This window comes from Eurosta solidaginis, chromosome 4 (genome assembly GCF_040869045.1).
Source record: "Eurosta solidaginis isolate ZX-2024a chromosome 4, ASM4086904v1, whole genome shotgun sequence".
NCBI classification, from domain to species: domain Eukaryota; kingdom Metazoa; phylum Arthropoda; class Insecta; order Diptera; family Tephritidae; genus Eurosta; species Eurosta solidaginis.
In genome coordinates, this window is record NC_090322.1 from 187,283,827 (window position 1) to 187,302,548 (window position 18,722).

At 38.1% G+C, this 18,722-nt stretch overlaps 1 protein-coding gene across 8 annotated transcripts in view; it reads left to right on the forward strand.

The window, feature by feature from the left end:
* Positions 1 to 18,722, forward strand: part of LOC137250776 (uncharacterized) — a 176,226-nt gene that overhangs the window by 114,240 nt on the left and 43,264 nt on the right. For all 8 annotated transcript variants that reach the window (XM_067784209.1, XM_067784217.1, XM_067784215.1 and 5 more), the window contains exons 7-8: positions 2,950 to 3,929; positions 11,510 to 14,800. In XM_067784209.1, the coding sequence (XP_067640310.1) occupies positions 2,950 to 3,929; positions 11,510 to 14,800 (4,271 nt within the window). The remainder of the gene's footprint in view (positions 1 to 2,949; positions 3,930 to 11,509; positions 14,801 to 18,722) is intronic.

Consider the following 18,722-nt stretch of genomic DNA (forward strand, 5'->3'; position numbering starts at 1 on the left):
GGTATGTATGTGTGTACATGATGATTGATTTGTTCACGTACATACTGCTTAGTATCGGCTTAGTGATGGTAGTATCACTTAGTGATCATAGTATTCGTCAAAATATTATAAATAAAAAGAGATGTGTGTGTCCTATAGGCGTCCAAAGTACTCAACCGATCTTCACAGTATTTTAAGGGTAGGTTCACGTGGTCAACCTTTAGTTTTTTGGCTCTAAAAAATTTTGGAAAGGTGAGTGGTGCTACGCCCCCAACCAATAGAAATTTCATGCAAGCAGGTGATAAATTTTTGGTATGAGGCATTAGGTGATAAATTCGCTGTATCTAGGTAATCATCCTTGGGGTTATAGAATATTTGACATATAAATTTCATATATAAGGTAATTTAGCTGGGAGAGGTAAAGGGCGTGGAAGAGGCAGTAAGAGTGACAATAATAGTGGGAGTGGGACTGGAAATGGGTTTGAAAGTGGTAGACAGAAGTAGATGAGAAGGGAGTAGAGATAAAGGGAAAAAGGGACGGACAGGAATAAGAAGGAGAAATGGTAGAAAAAGTAGTAATGAATTCGATGATATAGAGAGTGATTATGAAAAGGGAGGTCAGCTTTTCAAATGTAGAGCAGGAGGTACCCTGGCTAAAATATAGATAATTGTATAAAATTTTAACAGTGTAGAAATGCATGCGAAATAAAAATTTTAAAGGTGCCACATGCCCTTTTCGAGAATTGGTATCGATAATATAGGCAGCTGTATCGGAATTACTTGTTATTTGGGATGAGCGACTCCATTTAGTATGCTTATTGTCACGTCTCCTTATCCAATAACTTATACTTTTCGAATAAATGTTGAATTTTAAGTAAATCGAAATAACATTGTTCAGTAGGGCGGGTCAAATTGTATGGGAAAAAAAACTTCAAGTGCACATCCAGTTTCTGAATCTATGGGTCATACTGAGTAATATTGCCCATGGGACCATAGGTCTGAAATGAATTTCGAGCCTCCATAATCAAGTGAGAAAATTTTAATATAAAATTTTCTAACAAAATTAGGGAGGCTCGAAATTTATTTCAGACCTATGGTCCCATGGCCAATATTACTCAGTATGACCCATAGATTCAGAAACAGGATATGCCTTTTCAACAATAAATTTGACCCGCTCTATTATTGTGCAGAGATAGCGCATGTGCACAAAAAAACTAATCATAAAATTTCCATAAATATTTGGTGCCCCTATTTATACATATAAAGATTGCCCGTCCGCCGTAGAAAATAAAATATAAAATTTCGTAAAAATTTCATTTTATTCGTAAGTTATGCATGGCTCGCCTTTCCAACATAGCTTGGACATCGATCACATGGACTCAAAGTTGTAGTCTCAAGATGAGTTGACTGCTAACAATCCCAAAATTATACCGAAATAATCTTAAAATGATTTAGAGATCAATGCCGAAATGATTCAGAAAGAGTACCATTATGATCCCACAATAGAATCGAATTTATTTATCAAGCTAGCAATCCCGAAGTTACCCCAAAATTATCTAAAATCGATCCCGAAGTTATCTCGAAAATCATGCCGAAGTGATCCAGGCATACTCCCCACGTTAACCTGAAAAGGTCGCACTGATTGCGAAACGAGCCAAAAACGATTTCCAAATAGTCCTAAATAGATCCGGCAAAAACCTGGAATGGTTCCGGAACTTTCATAAAATAATCCCGAAACAGCATTAAAACTTAGGGAGTATTTTCAAACAATTCGAGCATACAATGAGCGAACATTCAACCAAAAAAGGCGAATGGCTAAATATTGTGCGGTTACCCGTTTAGCTTTATTCTCATATAGCTACATAGAAACAAAATAATGGAAAGTAATAATAGATCCGCGGGTATTTTTAAATCGCACATCAAATACGAATCCAAACGCTATTTAAAATTTTGTTGCGAATATTCGCAACTTTTAGCATATATATCCTCATATACTTAGGTTAGGTTATGTTGGGTGGTAGCTCCCCTGATAGGGGAAGCCCACTTCGACAACATGAAAGTCCGTTTTGATACCACATATAATAAACTAAAATAACGGTGACTTAGATCTAGCTACTTAGAGAATCGTAGCAACGATAAAGTTCCGAATGATCACGATCTCAACCTTGGATAGCTCCTCGGGATCGCCTAGTTCTGGCAAAAGCTGGGCAATCATAAAGTGATTTGGTGATTCCACCTCATCATCCTCCATACAGCTGCAGCTGGATGGAGTTTCAAGTATATTGAGACGTACCGCATGGATACCCATGGGACAGTGCCCTGTCAAAACGCCAATGACCATTGATAGGTGAGCCTTAGTGAACCCAATTATTTCAGCAGACCTCTGCCGTCAACTTTCGGCCACAAAGATCTTGCTACCCTGCAAGACGTAGTGTCCGCCCAACGTTTGCTGAGCTGGCTCGAGGCCCAGCTATGGAGGAGCAATCCACAAGTGGCTAGCAGAATCCCGAAATCCCTACAGCCATCTTCATCCGGTTCAGTTGTACCGATTCGGGCTAAGAGATCCACTTGACAGATACCCGGAATATCACTATGGCCCGGAACCCAGATAATCTTAATTGTAAAATAATTCGATGCAATCGCAAGTGAGGTCAGGCACTCCCAAACCACCCTCGATCGCACTGTAGTTGAGCTCAAGGCCTTTTTAGCCGCTTGGCTATCAGAGTAGATGTCAAATTCCCTAACCGTGGTAGCACTGGATAGCATTTAATCCACCGCATCCTTAATCGCAGCAACTTCCGCATGGAATACACTGCAGTGATCAGCCAACTTAAACTTGCGGCTTACATTTGGCTCTTGACAAAAGACCCCCCGCCAACCTTTCCGTCCAACTTCGACCCATCTGTGAACAAGTTAACCGGTTCCATGCCCAGGCTCATATACTTAATATATTTAACTTTTAATTTAAAGGTTTATCGAAGGGAAAAACAATTCAATTGAGTACACGCAAAAGTCTTACAACAGGCACTGCATCCGGCGCTGCAACATCTATGGAAAATGCAACTAGTTCTAGCAAAAACAAACGTAATGCTTCTCCTACATATTGGGATACTGATTTTGAAGGTAGTTGGGAAATGGGACGCGATCTAATCAAGGAGTTTATAACACGTCAAAATAGAAACTCACGTAACCGTAGCACATCAGAGAGTGCTGTTGCAAATAATAAAAAGCAGAATAATGAAATATCAGTCACTAATAAGAATACTGAAGCCGAATCGGAAAAATCCATATCTAAGAATGTCTCCGAAGACGCTAATTTCGCGGTTGATAATGGCGAAAGCAACAAATTTGTCAAAGACACCACTGCGACACTTGCTATGCCATCAGCAGTGGTAGATTTCTCTTTCTGCGATTGTGATGAATACGATGATACATTGGCTTCTGTATCCGAGCTAACCAATGATGAGCCAAACTTATATGCTAACAAAAGTGATTCTTCAGCCGGCGTGTCAACAACCAATCAACCAAAGCGTTTGTACGAACGTGATGCGTTAACAAATGCTGTCGATATGAAAGCCGACGACGAGCAATCGGATCTTGCGCGCTTCGAAGCTAAGTTTAATAGTACCGTTGAAGCTTTGTGGAAAGATGCTGGTGATGATAAGATGGCTGGATTTCAGGCAAATGGGGATGATGATGAAAATAAAATGCATGTTTTTGGTCTTGGTAACGTTAGTAATTTTTCTGGAGGACCAACTTCGTTACCGTGCGATATGCCATTCAGACAAAATTTGAGGAATTTCTGGACCAATTATTATAATCATCATTTTGATTTGAGTAAAATGTTGCCGGCAAGCTTGACCGTACTCGGAAAGCAGCATAACTTGAATGCAATGATGCAGCAGATTAAGCCGCATGTTAATAGGATTGACAATGCAGCATACAATAAGGTTAGTAGATATTTGTAAGGGAAATACAATTGACAGAGGTCCAGCCTAGACAGTAAACCGATGTAGCGCACCCTATAAAATACGCTTGTATATCGGTTTTTTTTTTTTTTTTTTTGAGAATTCAGTCGACATGTCGATTCTGACCTGGTCCACCACCTGGTCCTTCCAACGGAGTGGGGCCGCCCTCTACCTCTGCTTCCATAGGCGTGTTCCGATAGAAACACTTTCTTGGCCGGAGCGTCATCTTTCATTCGCCAGCGCAGCCGCTGCGTTTTAATTCGCTGGACTATGTTGATGTCTGCGTATAGCTCGTACAGCTCATCGTTAAATCTTCTTCGGTACTCGCCATCGCCAACGCGTAGAGGTCCATAAATCTTTCGAAGAACTTTTCTCTCGAACACTCCCAGAGCCGCTTCATCTGCTGCTGTCATGGCCCATGCTTCTGTCCCATATAGCAGGACGGGTACGATAAGTGACTTGTAGAGTATGATTTTCGTTTGCCGAGAGAGGTCTTTACTTTTCAATTGCCTACCTAGTCAAAAGTAGCATTTATTGGCAAGAGTGATTCTTTGCTGTATTTCAGAGCTGATGTTGTTGCTAATGTTGATGCTGGTTCCAAAATAAACGAAGCCTTTTACTATTTCGAAATTATGGCTGCCAACAGTAGCTTGGTTGCCAAAGCGCATATGCACTGACTCTTTGCTCGATGACAGCAGGTACTTCTTTTTGTCCTCATTCACCATCAAATCCATCTTTACGCTTCTTTTTCCAGTTTGGAGTAAGCAGAACTAACGGCGCGGGTGTTTAGGCCGATAATATCAATGTCATCAGCATACGCCAGTAATTGCACGCTTTCATAGAATATTATTCCAGAGCGGTTAAGTTCTGCAGCTAGTATAATTTTCTCCAGCATCAAATTAAAGAAATCGCACGAAACGAGGTCACCCTGTATGAAACCTCGATTAGTTTCGAACGGCTCGGAGAGGTGCTTCCCAATTCTGACTGAGCTGATGGTGCTGCTCAACGTCATTTTGCACAGCCGTATAAGTTTTGCGGGGAAACCAAATTCAGACATAGCGGCATATAGGCAGCTCTTTTTCGTGCTGTCGAAGGGGGCTTTAAAATGAAGAGGTGATCTGTGTCGATTCTTTTTTCGCTAGTTTTTTTCCAAGATTTGGCGCATTGTGAAAATCTGGTCGATGGTAGATTTACCAGGTCTGCAGCCGCACTGATAAGGTCCAATCAGTTGATTCACGGTGGGCTTCAATCTGTCGCACAATACACTTGACAAGACCTTATATGCGATATTTAGAAGGCTGATTCCGCGATAGTTGGTGCAGTTTGCAGTATCGCCCTTCTTGTGGACTGGGCAAAGAACACTCAGATTCCAATCGTCGGACATGCACTCGTCGGCCCATATTTTGCGAAGAAGCTGATGCATGAGCCTTACCAACTCCTGTTGTTGTTGTTGTTGTAGCGATAAGGTTGCTCCCCGAAGGCTTTGGGGAGTGTTATCGATGTGATGGTCCCTTGCCGGATACAAATCCGGTACGCTCCGGTACCATAGCACCATTAAGGTACTAGCCCGACCATCTCGGGAACGATTTATGTGGCCACATTAAACCTTCAGGCAATTCCCTCCCTCCCTACCCCCAAGTTCCATGGGGGTTTGGAGAAGCTATATCTTGCGCTGGCAACCTGAAAGGTTACGCCACACAGCCCCTTGAATTTGGTATTTTAGTCGCCTCTTACGACAGGCATTACTACCGCGGGTATATTCTGATCTCCTAACCCGCTGGGGGCTTACCAACTCCTCGCCGCCGTATTTGAATAGCTCCGCAGGCAACCCATCAGCGGCCGCGACCTTGTTGTTTTTCAATCTGATTATTGCTATTATGACTTCGTCATAATCGGATGGGGGACATTTATTCGATCATCATCGATTGCGGGATCGGGTTCGTCATCTCTGTGCGGTAAATCGTTGTCTCCATTTAGGAGAGCAGAGAAGTGTTCCCTCCATAATCTAAGTAATTTATGGACATCAGTTACAAGGTCGCCATTTTCGTTCTTACAGGAGTTTGCCCCGGTCTTAAAACCTTCCGTCTGTCGCCGAATTTTTTGGTAAAATTTTCGAGCATTATTCCTGGTGGCTAGCAGCTCAAGCTCCTCGCACTCACGCCTTTCTGCCTCTGCTTTTTTCTTCCTGAAAAGGCGTCTCGCATCCCTTTTTAACTCGCGGTAGCGTTCACACACTCCTCTTGTTGCGCTCGCTTTTAACGTAGCCCTGTAGGCATCGTCTTTTCTTTCGGTTGCAACGCGGCATTCTTCATCGTACCAGTGGTTTTTCCGTGGCCGCCCGTAACCAATTTTTTCCTCGGTGACAGTACGACATGAATTCACATAATTATGATGCGCTGAATCCGAATCTGACCTCAAAAAAGGTTCTTAAATACAGTAAATAAAGCGAATTATATTGGAAAGGTTCCAATTCCGAACTTCGAAAACCAATATCTATGCTTGTAGGCTAATTTCAAAAAAAAAAAAACGGATAATTTACGTCTCTGCTTATGGCTTGATCTTTTCAAAATAAAATTGTCTTTTGTCCAATACTCAGAAAAAATATTATCGGGCTCTACCCGCGAAAAAAAGGTAAGCGACAAAATGTAAATTTTACACGATAAAGTTTTTTTTTACTTATTTCGGCACTCAAAGCTGAATCAGTGAAAGATCACAATTTTTTGTCGCTTACATTTTTTTTTTCTGTCACCATAAATTGGTCGTTCTCAAAGATATGGCGGTTACCTTAAAATATAGACATTTTTCATTTTTAACCAGTTTACAAAGTAAGAAAAAAAAAACATTTAAAAAAACTTTAATTATTTCATATAAATACATTCGTATAAGTAGTTTCAGTTCAATTTGAATTAATTTCACTTATGTATGTATAATAAAAAAATAGGAACTTAATTTCTAAGTCTTAGTTGTCAAAAGAACCTTTTGGAACTTCAAATTAAATTATTTTACATTATCTTATATATACTCCGATTGGTTCTCCTTTAATATTAAATATATGTGTAAGTAGGCTTTCCAATCTATATTTTATGTGCGAATAAAACTAAATTATTCCACTGTTTTCCCATCGCTAATATTTTTATTTTTAGCATCATCAGGGGAATATTTATTAATTTATCTGTTACAAACAATATATAAAAATTATGAAAATTATCCTAATTGATATTTCAAAACAGACATGAAAAACAACAAAGAAAAACAATTTGGTGAATAGTTTAACATTTAACAAGATAAACTTACGTTATTTTGTCATTAAATCAAAACTGTTGTAAAAAACATTAAAAACATAAATCATCACAATATAATCATTACCATCTGACTATCATGGTAGCTTTGTCAATACTAAAAATAATTGTTTTGTAAACAAACAATGTAAGCGGCCGCTATGTTTTCCGTATCTTCGCCGTGTTAATTTTGTACTTTTTTGGTTGCAATGAAAGGTAGTTTATCAGCCGCCCGGATGAAGTGGGCTTCGCATACCAGTCAAGTAAAAGATTATGATTTTCCCTGTGTATGCAAACGTCCAGGAACGGAATTTTGGAATTCACTTCCATTTCCATCGTAAATTGTAATTTATTGTGGTACTTATTTAAAATTTTTAAAATTGTGTTCTCATCATTTCGTTTGATTACCGCGAAAATGTCATCCACGTATTTGCATATAAATTTGATGTTTACGTTGAATAGTTGTTTAAGCTCAGAAATTGTATTGTCCAGTATGTCGTCCATGATGATGTCCGCAATCGTGGGAGAAATGGGATTGCCCATGGGCATTCCAAAGGTTTGTGTGTATAAATCACCGTCAAACATAAAATAATTGTTTTCTTTCAAACAAAAATCTAAAATTTCGTGAAACTTCTTTTTTGGAATATTTGTATTATCTTTTATTTTGTCCCATTTATTTGTGATTATTTTTGAAGCTAACATTGTTGGTATATTTGTAAACAAAGAGATGACATCGAAAGACACTAGAACTTCTTCTTCACACACTTGTATGGTTGATAGCCTGTCTTTTAGAATAAATGAGTTTCTAATATTATATTTGTCTGAAATCAACGATTTTAAAATTTCGCCAATGTGTTTGGATAGTTTATAGCAGGGGACCATAACTGAAGAAGTAATCGGACGTAAAGGAATTTGTGGTTTGTGAATTTTCGGTAATCCGTAAATTCTTGGCGCAGCGGCTGCAGAACATACAAGCTGTTGTTTTTCCCTAAAGGTGATGTGTTTACTTTTGTACAGATCATCGACTATTTTGTTGTTTTTCTTTTGGAGAAAGTTTGTTGGGTCAATCCTTGTTTTTTTGTATGTGTATTTGTCTGAAAGGAGTTGGTTCATTTTTTCTTTGTACTCACTTTTATACATTGCCACCGTTTTGTTGCCTTTGTCTGCATCGGTTTCTTTGTTGTTTTTCATGTCTGTTTTGAAAACTAATTGATAATTTTCATAATTTTTATATATTGTTTGTAACAGATAAATTAATAAATATTCCCCTGATGATGCTAAAAATAAAAATATTAGCGAAACGTTGGGAAAACAGTGGAATAATTTAGTTATATTCGCACATAAAATATAGATTGGAAAGCCTACTTACACATATATTTAATATTTTACATTATCTTCCTCATCTGTTTCTGGTAGAATATCTCTAATATCTTCATCGGATTTCAGATTCAAATATTCCTTTTGAAATTTGTGTGGGATTATGTTCTTATCACAGAGATCTTTCAAGTTTTTGTATTTAGCTAATGAAATACTAAGCTCCCTATTTTATAGTGGAAGAGGGCCATTGTTTAATAATGAAGAGTTACGTCTGGATTGTGGAATTGATTTCGTATGATATTCTTTGCTTTCAGAGCATTCAAAGTATCCATATTTTTTTAATTTAATAATAGAGCTGTTTTTCTTGAATGAAGCGGAACGTAATTTTTGGAAATTAATTCTAAATGTAAGTGGAAACATTACACTTGGAAAACTTTTCCAATCCTTAAAATGAGAGTAATGCATGGCGATACACGTATAACTTGTTGGATTGGTCCTAGCACTACCAATCATGGTATACCATTCTGTTGGAGCCCAAACAGCTCTTTCACAAATAAAAGACTCAATAGTCCAGGTATGTCCAGGTAGCAAATATGTTATTTTGATATTTTTAACAAACACTGACTTCTCCAGGAAAAACGCCAAGGCAGCGAACATGGCTCTGTTCCGGTTTTTGACCTGCACAGCTATCACAGTAAAGACATTGATTCGTGACTTTTTCTTTCATCTACTAATGTTAAATACTGGAAAATAATTGTGCTAATTCCATTGTAACCCCTTTTTCCATCAGATTCTCCCCAAAGAAAGTAATATCCATTTTTGGTGCCGTTTTCATACACACTTTCGTTGTAGTACGCATACTTTCGGGAAGTTAACGCTTTTCCCGTGAGGAGTGTTAAGCACCCTTTGAAGATCAAAACTAGCACATAAAAACTCGGAATTTGATTTCGCTTTTTTTTTTTTTTGATCCTCCAGAAATAATCCTTTGGATTTTTCCTTGGCTTGAATGTGATTTCTGTACTCTTCAGTATGACGGAAATCACTTTTTGCTTCATCATCCAAATTTTTATAACGCTCACAAGTCACGCACTTATCTTTTTTGGGCAAATGAAATCCGATATGAAATGCATTGTTGAAAATATTTCGCAAAGATAACTTGGCTGATTCTTGGTTGAAGCTCTTTAAATGTTTAACATAACATTTATATAGCCCTGCTACATTACGAAACTCATGTGAAATGTACAGTTTATTGCTCTTATTACGGCAATAATGAGATGGCACTGCAGGCAACTTTTCAATGAATGCTTTTAATATAGATACTTTAGCTATGTCTGATTTGTTATGGCGTTCCTTACGTACCTTATTTTCCTTATTTTCGACAACATTGACATACTTAGCATTATCCCTCGCTGATATAACAATGTAGCTAAACTTTTTCTTGGGACTTGTTGATCTCACCCTCTGGATATTCTTTCCTCTTATACGTGAAAGCAGCCAGTCTTTTTGCCTTAATTTATTTCCGATACCCCAAAAGTGTTCATTTATAGAAATTCTGTCGCTCTCAGTGAAATTTTTCATGCAATAATTTCCACATTTTTTGGTAGCACAGGGGTTTTGTCGAACTCCAGTAGACCGCTTTTTTCTAGTTCGGAGTCGCTTAGGTATTGGTTTTTTCTTTTTATAGCCTGTTTTCCCAACACAAATTTCTTCTTCGCAATTGTCGGTTTGCTCCGTATCAGTATCCGAGTACGGTACAAGAGCGCCTTTTCCTAGCTGAAATTAAAGAATTTGCAAAATACATATATATATAAATATAATATATATTATACATATTATGTATAAATACACTTAAGTCTAGTTCCAAATGGCTCATAATGTATACTAATTAGTTCTAAACCGCAATAATTGCCTAAGCACCGGCATAGAATAAAAAACTAAGCGCAGACAGAAAATAAAATCGTAAGCGCAGGCAGAAAATAAAAAGGTAAGCGACAAACCGCGGTCAAGCACAACGTACACAAAATGAGTTTGGCGGTTTACATTAAAATTCTTTCGGCTGCAACTAATTAACGGGAATTCCCAGAACTACAAAAATTTCCCAAAAGATGCATATGATTGTAAACTATCGATATGTGCAAAATAGTAAAAATCGATAATACACTGAAAGAAATGGTGCTAGTAAAATCAACAAATCTGTGCTGTTGTTCTTGACTTAACGGAGATTCGGTGTAATTGATCGAATTATGGTTAATTTGTCAAGCGAACAAATTAGTTCTTAGCTCTTAAGTTAACAAAATTCTGCAAAATTAACAGATTCCTAACCAATCTAACTGATTTTTCTGTTAACACAACTGATCTTACAGTTCATTTCAACAGCGAACAACAGCCAATGCATGAGCAAATTTCAAAGAGAATTTTACGCTCACTGCGCTCTCTAGTTTGTACTTATGATGTTTAAAAAAAAACCAAAATAAGAAAACCACCAAATCGAAAAAACACAAATTGGTAACACAACAAAAAACTAGTTTTTCAGTTATCATTACAAAACAAAAAACCCTTTTTTGAATTTAATGTACATAACACTGCAAAAAAGTATGCGATACCGGGACACCTATTTTCGGGTACAATTTTGCAACTTCTCCTCCAAGCAAAATGCGAAAGTAATAATTGTCAATTTAACTAAACTATGGGTAAAGTATAATGAAACAACTTTTTTTTGTTTATTTTACTACTAAAACGGTCAATGACGAATCAACGATTTGTGCGCAGTTGATTCAACATCTTGTTGCGATGGATAAAAATTTACAGAAATTTCGGTTGAATTGACCCGTATTTCGGTTGATTTTACCAGTCTTTTTCCTTCAGTGTAGTGTCGCTTACCATTTTTTCGCGGGTAGGGCTCTTTATGCTGACTTATAGTGTTATATAACACAACTTATTTCACCAATATTTTCTTCCTTTTTTCAGTCAAATGTTGGCGTTCTCAATGATGCTGCTGAGAGGGCTGGCACTTTCCTCAATTCTCAAATTGACATTTCAGCAGCAGCACACACAAGCGACTACTTTTCGATGCCAAGCACTTTAGATAATATTAATAAAGTAAATATTCAACGTGGCGGTATACGTCATAATAGTGGTTGCAGTGAGAACGGTGCAATTGGCGATGAGCGTAAGACCCCTGTAGCGCTCTTTTTACACAGTTCGATTTGGTCGGAAAATGCGAATATGGATGGCGGTGATACAGATGAAAGTTTCTTTTATAAAGTACATAACGCAGGAAAACAACTTAACGCCAGCGATGATAAAAATACGTATGAAGAGAACGTAAGCAACAATGGCAGTGGTAGTGGCAGCTTTGCATTCACCACATCCTATGCTACATCTAAATGGTCAGAAGGCATTAATGCTGGACCAACAACCACGATTGCACAACAACAGCAATGTTGTAATAAAAAGAATAATAGTAATTTGAATATGTCTTTAAATTCAATGAGTGGCTGTGGCACTGATTGCACTGATTCTTCAACATGCTCGACGATGACTACTGCTGGTGCATCGCCTGGTACGAAAACTAGTTGGCAAACTGTAAGCTTACAAGATACTTGGACCGGTACCAGTTCAATAGCTAACAAAGCTACTGAGCATGACTCGAAAGCAAGAGCACAAAAACGATTCTCAACTGCTGCGCGTTATGAAGAACGTGAAACGAGCACCACCACCACCAACGTGTTAGCTACACCGAAAGTAACTCTTGTGAATCATTCCACCAACAACAGTGCTTTCATTGCATATTCACGTATCGAATCAGTTTTACAAATGCATTTACCTAATGAAGAAAATGCAACCACCAATGCCGTCGCCATAGGCAAGCAACAACAGTTGCAGCGTAATTATGCAACGCGTTCGAAGGAACAACAACAACGTTATGCGCTCGATATGCTTGAGGATGGTGAGAATTTATTAACATCCGAACGCACACATTTTCATCCAATAAGGTCATATGCCGACGGACATACCTTTGATATATGCAGCGAATTAGATGTTATAGAATACCAGCGTTCAGCGAGCGGTTATCTTTATTATGAGCAAGATAAATATCTTGAATATGCGCGTAATGAAAATTGTGTGGTAAAAGATGATGGTGCTGGGGGTGGCGGGGGTGGCGTCAGCGCTCTTGGTTTTGGCGCTTCAGCTAATCCATTATATGCAAATTCGAATTGCGAAGCTGCTACAGCAAAGTATAAGAACAAGAAGCAGAATAATAGTCGCAAACTGAAACGTATGTATGAGCGCGATTTTGTTATCAAATTTCGTTTACAACGCACTGATATCGCTTGTCAAACTGAGGTTATACCACCAACAAAAAGTGCACGTGCCCTAATAGGCGTAAATCATAAGCGTGTGTTTGGTTTAAATATGACAGCAAGCAACCAATCGCAACCCTTAAGCATAGTCTTTTCGAATGCGGCAAAAAATTTGAAAGCTAACGCAACTAAGCAGCTTGTTTACAGCGATACAGTAGAGGCATTTACACGTGCAATGGCACATTTTCCGCCACCATCCAACACTGCAAGCAATTCAATTTGGTTACCTGTAGGTAGTGGCTCTGATATGGTGGCTGGAGGCGAAATCCCAACTCAAGCTAGTCATATTTGGAATATACATCAGCACGCAAAAAAGCAACAAAATAAAATAGTGCAAAAGTTTAGCAAAGAAAATCAACCAAAAGAAGACGTTGGGTATGATAAGGTAGATTTCTATGGTACTAGTGGCGCTGACTTATGCCAACGTAGCACTACAACATGTATTACGGATACAGATTTTGATATGACCAGCTTAGAGCAGGAATGGTCAATGAATGAGATACGTAAAAAATGCAAAGAAGCTGGACATATGACCAACAATGCCATTAATGTAAATGCTAACAATGATAATAAAACAAGCAGTACTTGCGTTGTTGCTAGCGATTGTGTTGACGCTAGTGGGGACGACGATTGTGCTGCTGTATCTGTTTGGGACATGTGTGCTGCGTGTAATAGTGAATTGAAATCAATACCAGCAAATAGGTTATTACGTGATGAGCTTGAAGTGGAGGCAGATGAAATAATGAGCGATTTAAAATACATGCAAGATTTATATATAGGACGTGCAGATGATGATGGCGATGGTGATGACGCAGACGATGAAGATGATGGTTGTATGGGCGATGATGAAAGTGGGGCTGATACAGTAACAAGTGATAGCGATTGGTGCGCTGCAGATTTAACAGCTGATATTACAGATGAAATTAAAATAAATGTGAATGAAGCCCAGGCAAGTCAACAAGAAGAGCAAGAACCAACCAACTCCATAATAAATGCTAATATGACTACTGAAGCTGGCGTTACTAACGAGTCGGACACTTTAACTGTAATACAAAAAGTAAATCGTCTTATTGCTGAGTTATTGCGTCCCGAAAATAATAATGATGGTGGCGACTTTCATATGACTAAATTGGACGCAAAGGCAACAGCTAAAGAAACAGAAGCGGCAACAATAGTAGCACCACCGGCTCAATTTAACAGCAATTTATGGCACACAAGTAATATGAAACGTAGTATATGGCAATTGAATGCAGCAGATACCGATATTGGCATCAAATTCGATACAAATATTTGTCATGACAAAATTACTGGTGGCTGTGGCAGTGGTGGCGATGTCATTAGTGACATTAGCACCATACATCCAATACAAATTTTACGCCAATTTAATCTAAAACCCTGTGAAACGATGACAGCAGATATTGGAAATATTTGTCCTGTACCAAACACTGCTGCAGTTGGTACAGATATTTATGATACAACGCAGCAAATGAGTTGGGAGCATGAGAATTTAGCTAGAATTTGGCAAACGTCACCAAAATCACATTCACTGCAAACTAAACCGCAACAAGAAGAGCTGCAAACGAACCATCAGCAAACACCACCAGAACAGCAGCAGCATGGGCTGCATCATACATTACGGCAAGCAGAAAATATTGCAATGGCAGAAGATATTCCTATGGATGCTTATCAACAAAGTACAACGCCAGAAGAGAGTGAAGTTGCTGAGAAAAATATGCGTAATTTACGCGCCAATGCAGATGCTAGTGTAGAAGCAGCTGCAGCAAATTTTCAAAAAGCCCAAGAGTTTTTATCACGCCAACACAACAGTCAGCCTAACGCGGCAGTACGTAGTCTAACTGGCGCTCAACTGCTGGACTCTGCTTTAAAGATGAAGGTAAGAACGTTTGCTTTATTTACATATTATATATTTTTATACTCAGCTGAGCAGAGCTCACAGAGTATATTAATTTTGTTCGCATAACGGTACCCTGTAAAGGCATAAACTAATCGAGATAGATATAGACTTCTATTATCAAAATGATCTGAACGAAAAAAGAAATTCATTTAGCCATGTCCGTCCGTCCGTAAACACGATAACTTGAGTAAATTTTGAGGTATCTTGATGAAATTTGGTATGTACGTTCCTGGGCACTCATCTCAGATCGCTATTTAAAATGAAGGAAATCTGACTATAACCGCGCCCACTTTTTCGATATCGAAAATTTCGAAAAACCGAAAAACTGCGATAATTCATTACCAAGGACGGATAAAGTGATGAAACTTGGTAGGTGGGTTGACCTTATGACGCAGAATAGAAAATTAGTAAAATTTTGGACAAGGGCGTGGCACCGCCCACTTTTAAAAGAAGGCAATTTAAAAGTTTTGCAAGCTGTAATTTGGCAGTCGTTGAAGATATGATGAAATTTGGCAGGAACGTTACTCCTATTACTATATGTGTGCTAAATAAAAATTATCAAAATCGGATAACGAACACGCCCACTTTAAAAAAAATAATTTTAAAAGTCAAATTTTAACAAAAAATTTAATATCTTTACAGTATATAGGTAAACTAGCAAACCCGGCAGACGTTGTTCTGCCCTAAATTTGGCCTATCTGCATACATTTAATAAGCTTTTTCCATCTAACTCTTCCCTCCCCCCACCCCTCTTCACTTTATCCCGATCCTTTTATTCACTCCTCCCTCCGTTTTCCCGCGCTATCTATCTCCATATTCGTCTCATTCTATTTCTTTCTCAGTCTCCTTCTCTCTTCTCTTCTCTCACGTTCTTCTCATTCTTTTCCATCCCTTATTGCCTGTCCCAGAGGGTGATATGTATTTTGTCCCAGTCCCACTCCGAGTCTCAGTTCCAGTCCTAGTCCTAATCCCAGTCCCAGTCCGTCTCTGGTCTACTTCCCGGAAAAAAGGATCGTAAATACTAATATAGACAAATTTATATATAAAAAATTCCAGGCAAATCGAATAGGACGTATGTAAATAGGTATGTGGGTATTATATTCATGTCTCTATTTCGGCTTCGCATGCATATTTACCAGTTTTGCCAGGTTGATGCGACTAAATCGAATATCACAATGAAAATTACTTTAGAGCTCTCAGCAACAGCTTTCATTTCATATCCATATTACCCACACATTTTAGGGGTATCCGGGTCCACGTTTTGGCCTATATATTAGCCGGGTTTTTTTACACACGCGTATACGTTTACGTTTGCGCGTAAGAAAAACGCTTATCCTCGCTTAAGGGCCGTTCCATTGGTTTATCGAGCTCTGGCTCTGGCTCAAATCTCATTGGAACGATCTGGATCAACTTTATGAGAGCTGGCAGCGCTAATATAAAAGATCTGTTTTGTAGAAAATAAGAAGAACCGTACACAAAATTTTAAGATACTAATAGAACTATTAACATTTAAATAGTTTCGCACGTAAGCAAACTATTTATTTTCCTTACATCATCTTCAAGTTGTTTACTCTTTCAGTGTTTTTGCTTTTAAATATGGCGAGATCTTTTATGTATACACAAATGTACGCGTATTTAGTTCAGTGCTACAATGGCTCACCTATATGGTAGGCTCATCTCACCAGCTGATTTTATTTTTTTTCATTTCACTGGAGTAGGGATTGTCAGAAGGAGATGGCAAACTTAAAAAGAAACCAAAGAATTTACAACATTTTCTTACTACTTACAAATGCTACTAAGTTTTATGTTTTCATTCTATTCCATTCGTCTAACACCAACACGCTAATTTTGGCAATGTGAACAAAGGTATGTTATTGCTGTAGAGATGAGCCAACCATATAGTTGAGCCATGAGTGCTACCAACTCAAAATTGGTTAGCTGTCAAAAAATCTACTACAGAAAACGAAACGAACAGAACTGCTATACGGATCAGAAATTGAACCAGATAAATATCAGGATCACAACGTTGTTGTTGCATTTGCATGTTAAATTTCTATCCGTATCTCGCTCAAGTCTCAATGCAACGTAACTTTAGATAATGCTTAGCAGACCCATCTAGCGGCAGTGGTTAAATAACTAGCTACACCACAGGGTGTACCGAAAATCGGAGACACAACCCTCTGATGGCCACAGGGTATAACATATAGCTGAATCGGTTGCGATGAATTGTGGACACACATAGAATCCTTAGAATTAGTGTAGAGGGTGAAACATAAACATATTTTTCAGTTACATCTGAGTATAATGCGTATTGAAATTTAGTACGACAAATTTTATGCGCAGCAATTTCAGAGGTGTATTTAAAGTGTGTCGCTTAGCAGTCCATATAAGTTTAAGCGTAAACGTATATAGAAGTAAAAAAAAAACACAGCTATTGAGACCCTAGTCACCAAGCGGTATAATAGCTGTGTTTTTTCTCATCTATATACGTTTACGCTTAAACTTTATATGAACTGCTAAGCGACAAACTTTAAATACACCTCTGAAATTGCTACGCATAAAATTAGTACTACTAAATTTCAATACGCATTATACTCAGATGTAACTGAAATTTGTGTCTATGTTTCACCCGCTGCACTCATTCTATATATTCTATGCGCGCCCACTATTTATCACAACTGATTCAGCTATATGTTATACACAGAAATAGAACAGAGGGTTGTGTCTCCGCTTTTCGGTACACCCTGTTGCTGTAGCTAGTTGTTTAACCACAGCCGCTAGATGGGTCTCCTAAGCATTATCCAAGCGAGGATAGGTCTTTTTTTTTTTCACGCGCAAACGAAACGTATACGCGTGTAAAAAAAAACACGGCTAATATATTACTCTCTGTACTAAAGCACTCATCAACAGCTTTTATTTGATATCGATATTATATAAACACCTTCTAGGGGTACCCGGGTCCACGTCCAAAATCGACCGACGCATCTCTTCAAACACCGGCGACCAACTAACACACATTTTAGCCTTTCCTTTTATATATATATAGATTTTTATTTTTCACACTTCACTATAATATTAAAACGAAATTCAGATATTCGTTGCTTTTGAAATTCGGCTTAAAAATTGCACATGGAACAACTAAAGACTCACCTGAGTTAAAAAAAAAGTCTTAGTACTTCTAAATCGCGGCCCCCTCAGAAACCCCCTCTCGCCGGGCCTGGTGATGTGCTCTACTTGATATCATTCGCTATAATAGTTTTTATTGATAAGCACGTTGTTTAATTAAACATCAACCAATTACACGGAAGTATATCCGCACCTGAAAATATGAGTGCCACTGCGTATACGTAACATTTTAATATTACGTATAAACAAATACAAAAATTGCAATAAAATAATATTGCGACTATAAACTGAGATAAAACCTATCCTATATTTCAAACTACGGTTCAGTAGTTTAGGAGTTCATCGCGGACAAACAATGTGACACGTGATTTTTATATATAAAGATTATGTCAATATTCAACACCAGTAATGGTGCAACAAAATACAAAAATAAAAGAAAATTTCAAAATGGGTGTGGCTTTATCATTTAATTTGTCTAGAATACTTTTAATGCCATAAGTCGAACAAAAATTTACCAATCCTTGTGAAATTTGGTAAGGGCATAGTTTCTATGACGATAACTGTTTTCTGTGAAAATGTGCGAAATGGTTGAAGCCACGCCCAGTTTTTATACACAGTCGACCGTCTGTCCTTCCGCTCGGCCGTTAACACGATAACTTGACCAAAAGTCGATGTATCTTTACTAAACTGTGTTCACGTACTTACCTGAACTCACTTTATCTTGGTATTAAAAATGGGCGAAATCCGTCATAGTCGCCCACTTTTTCGATATCGA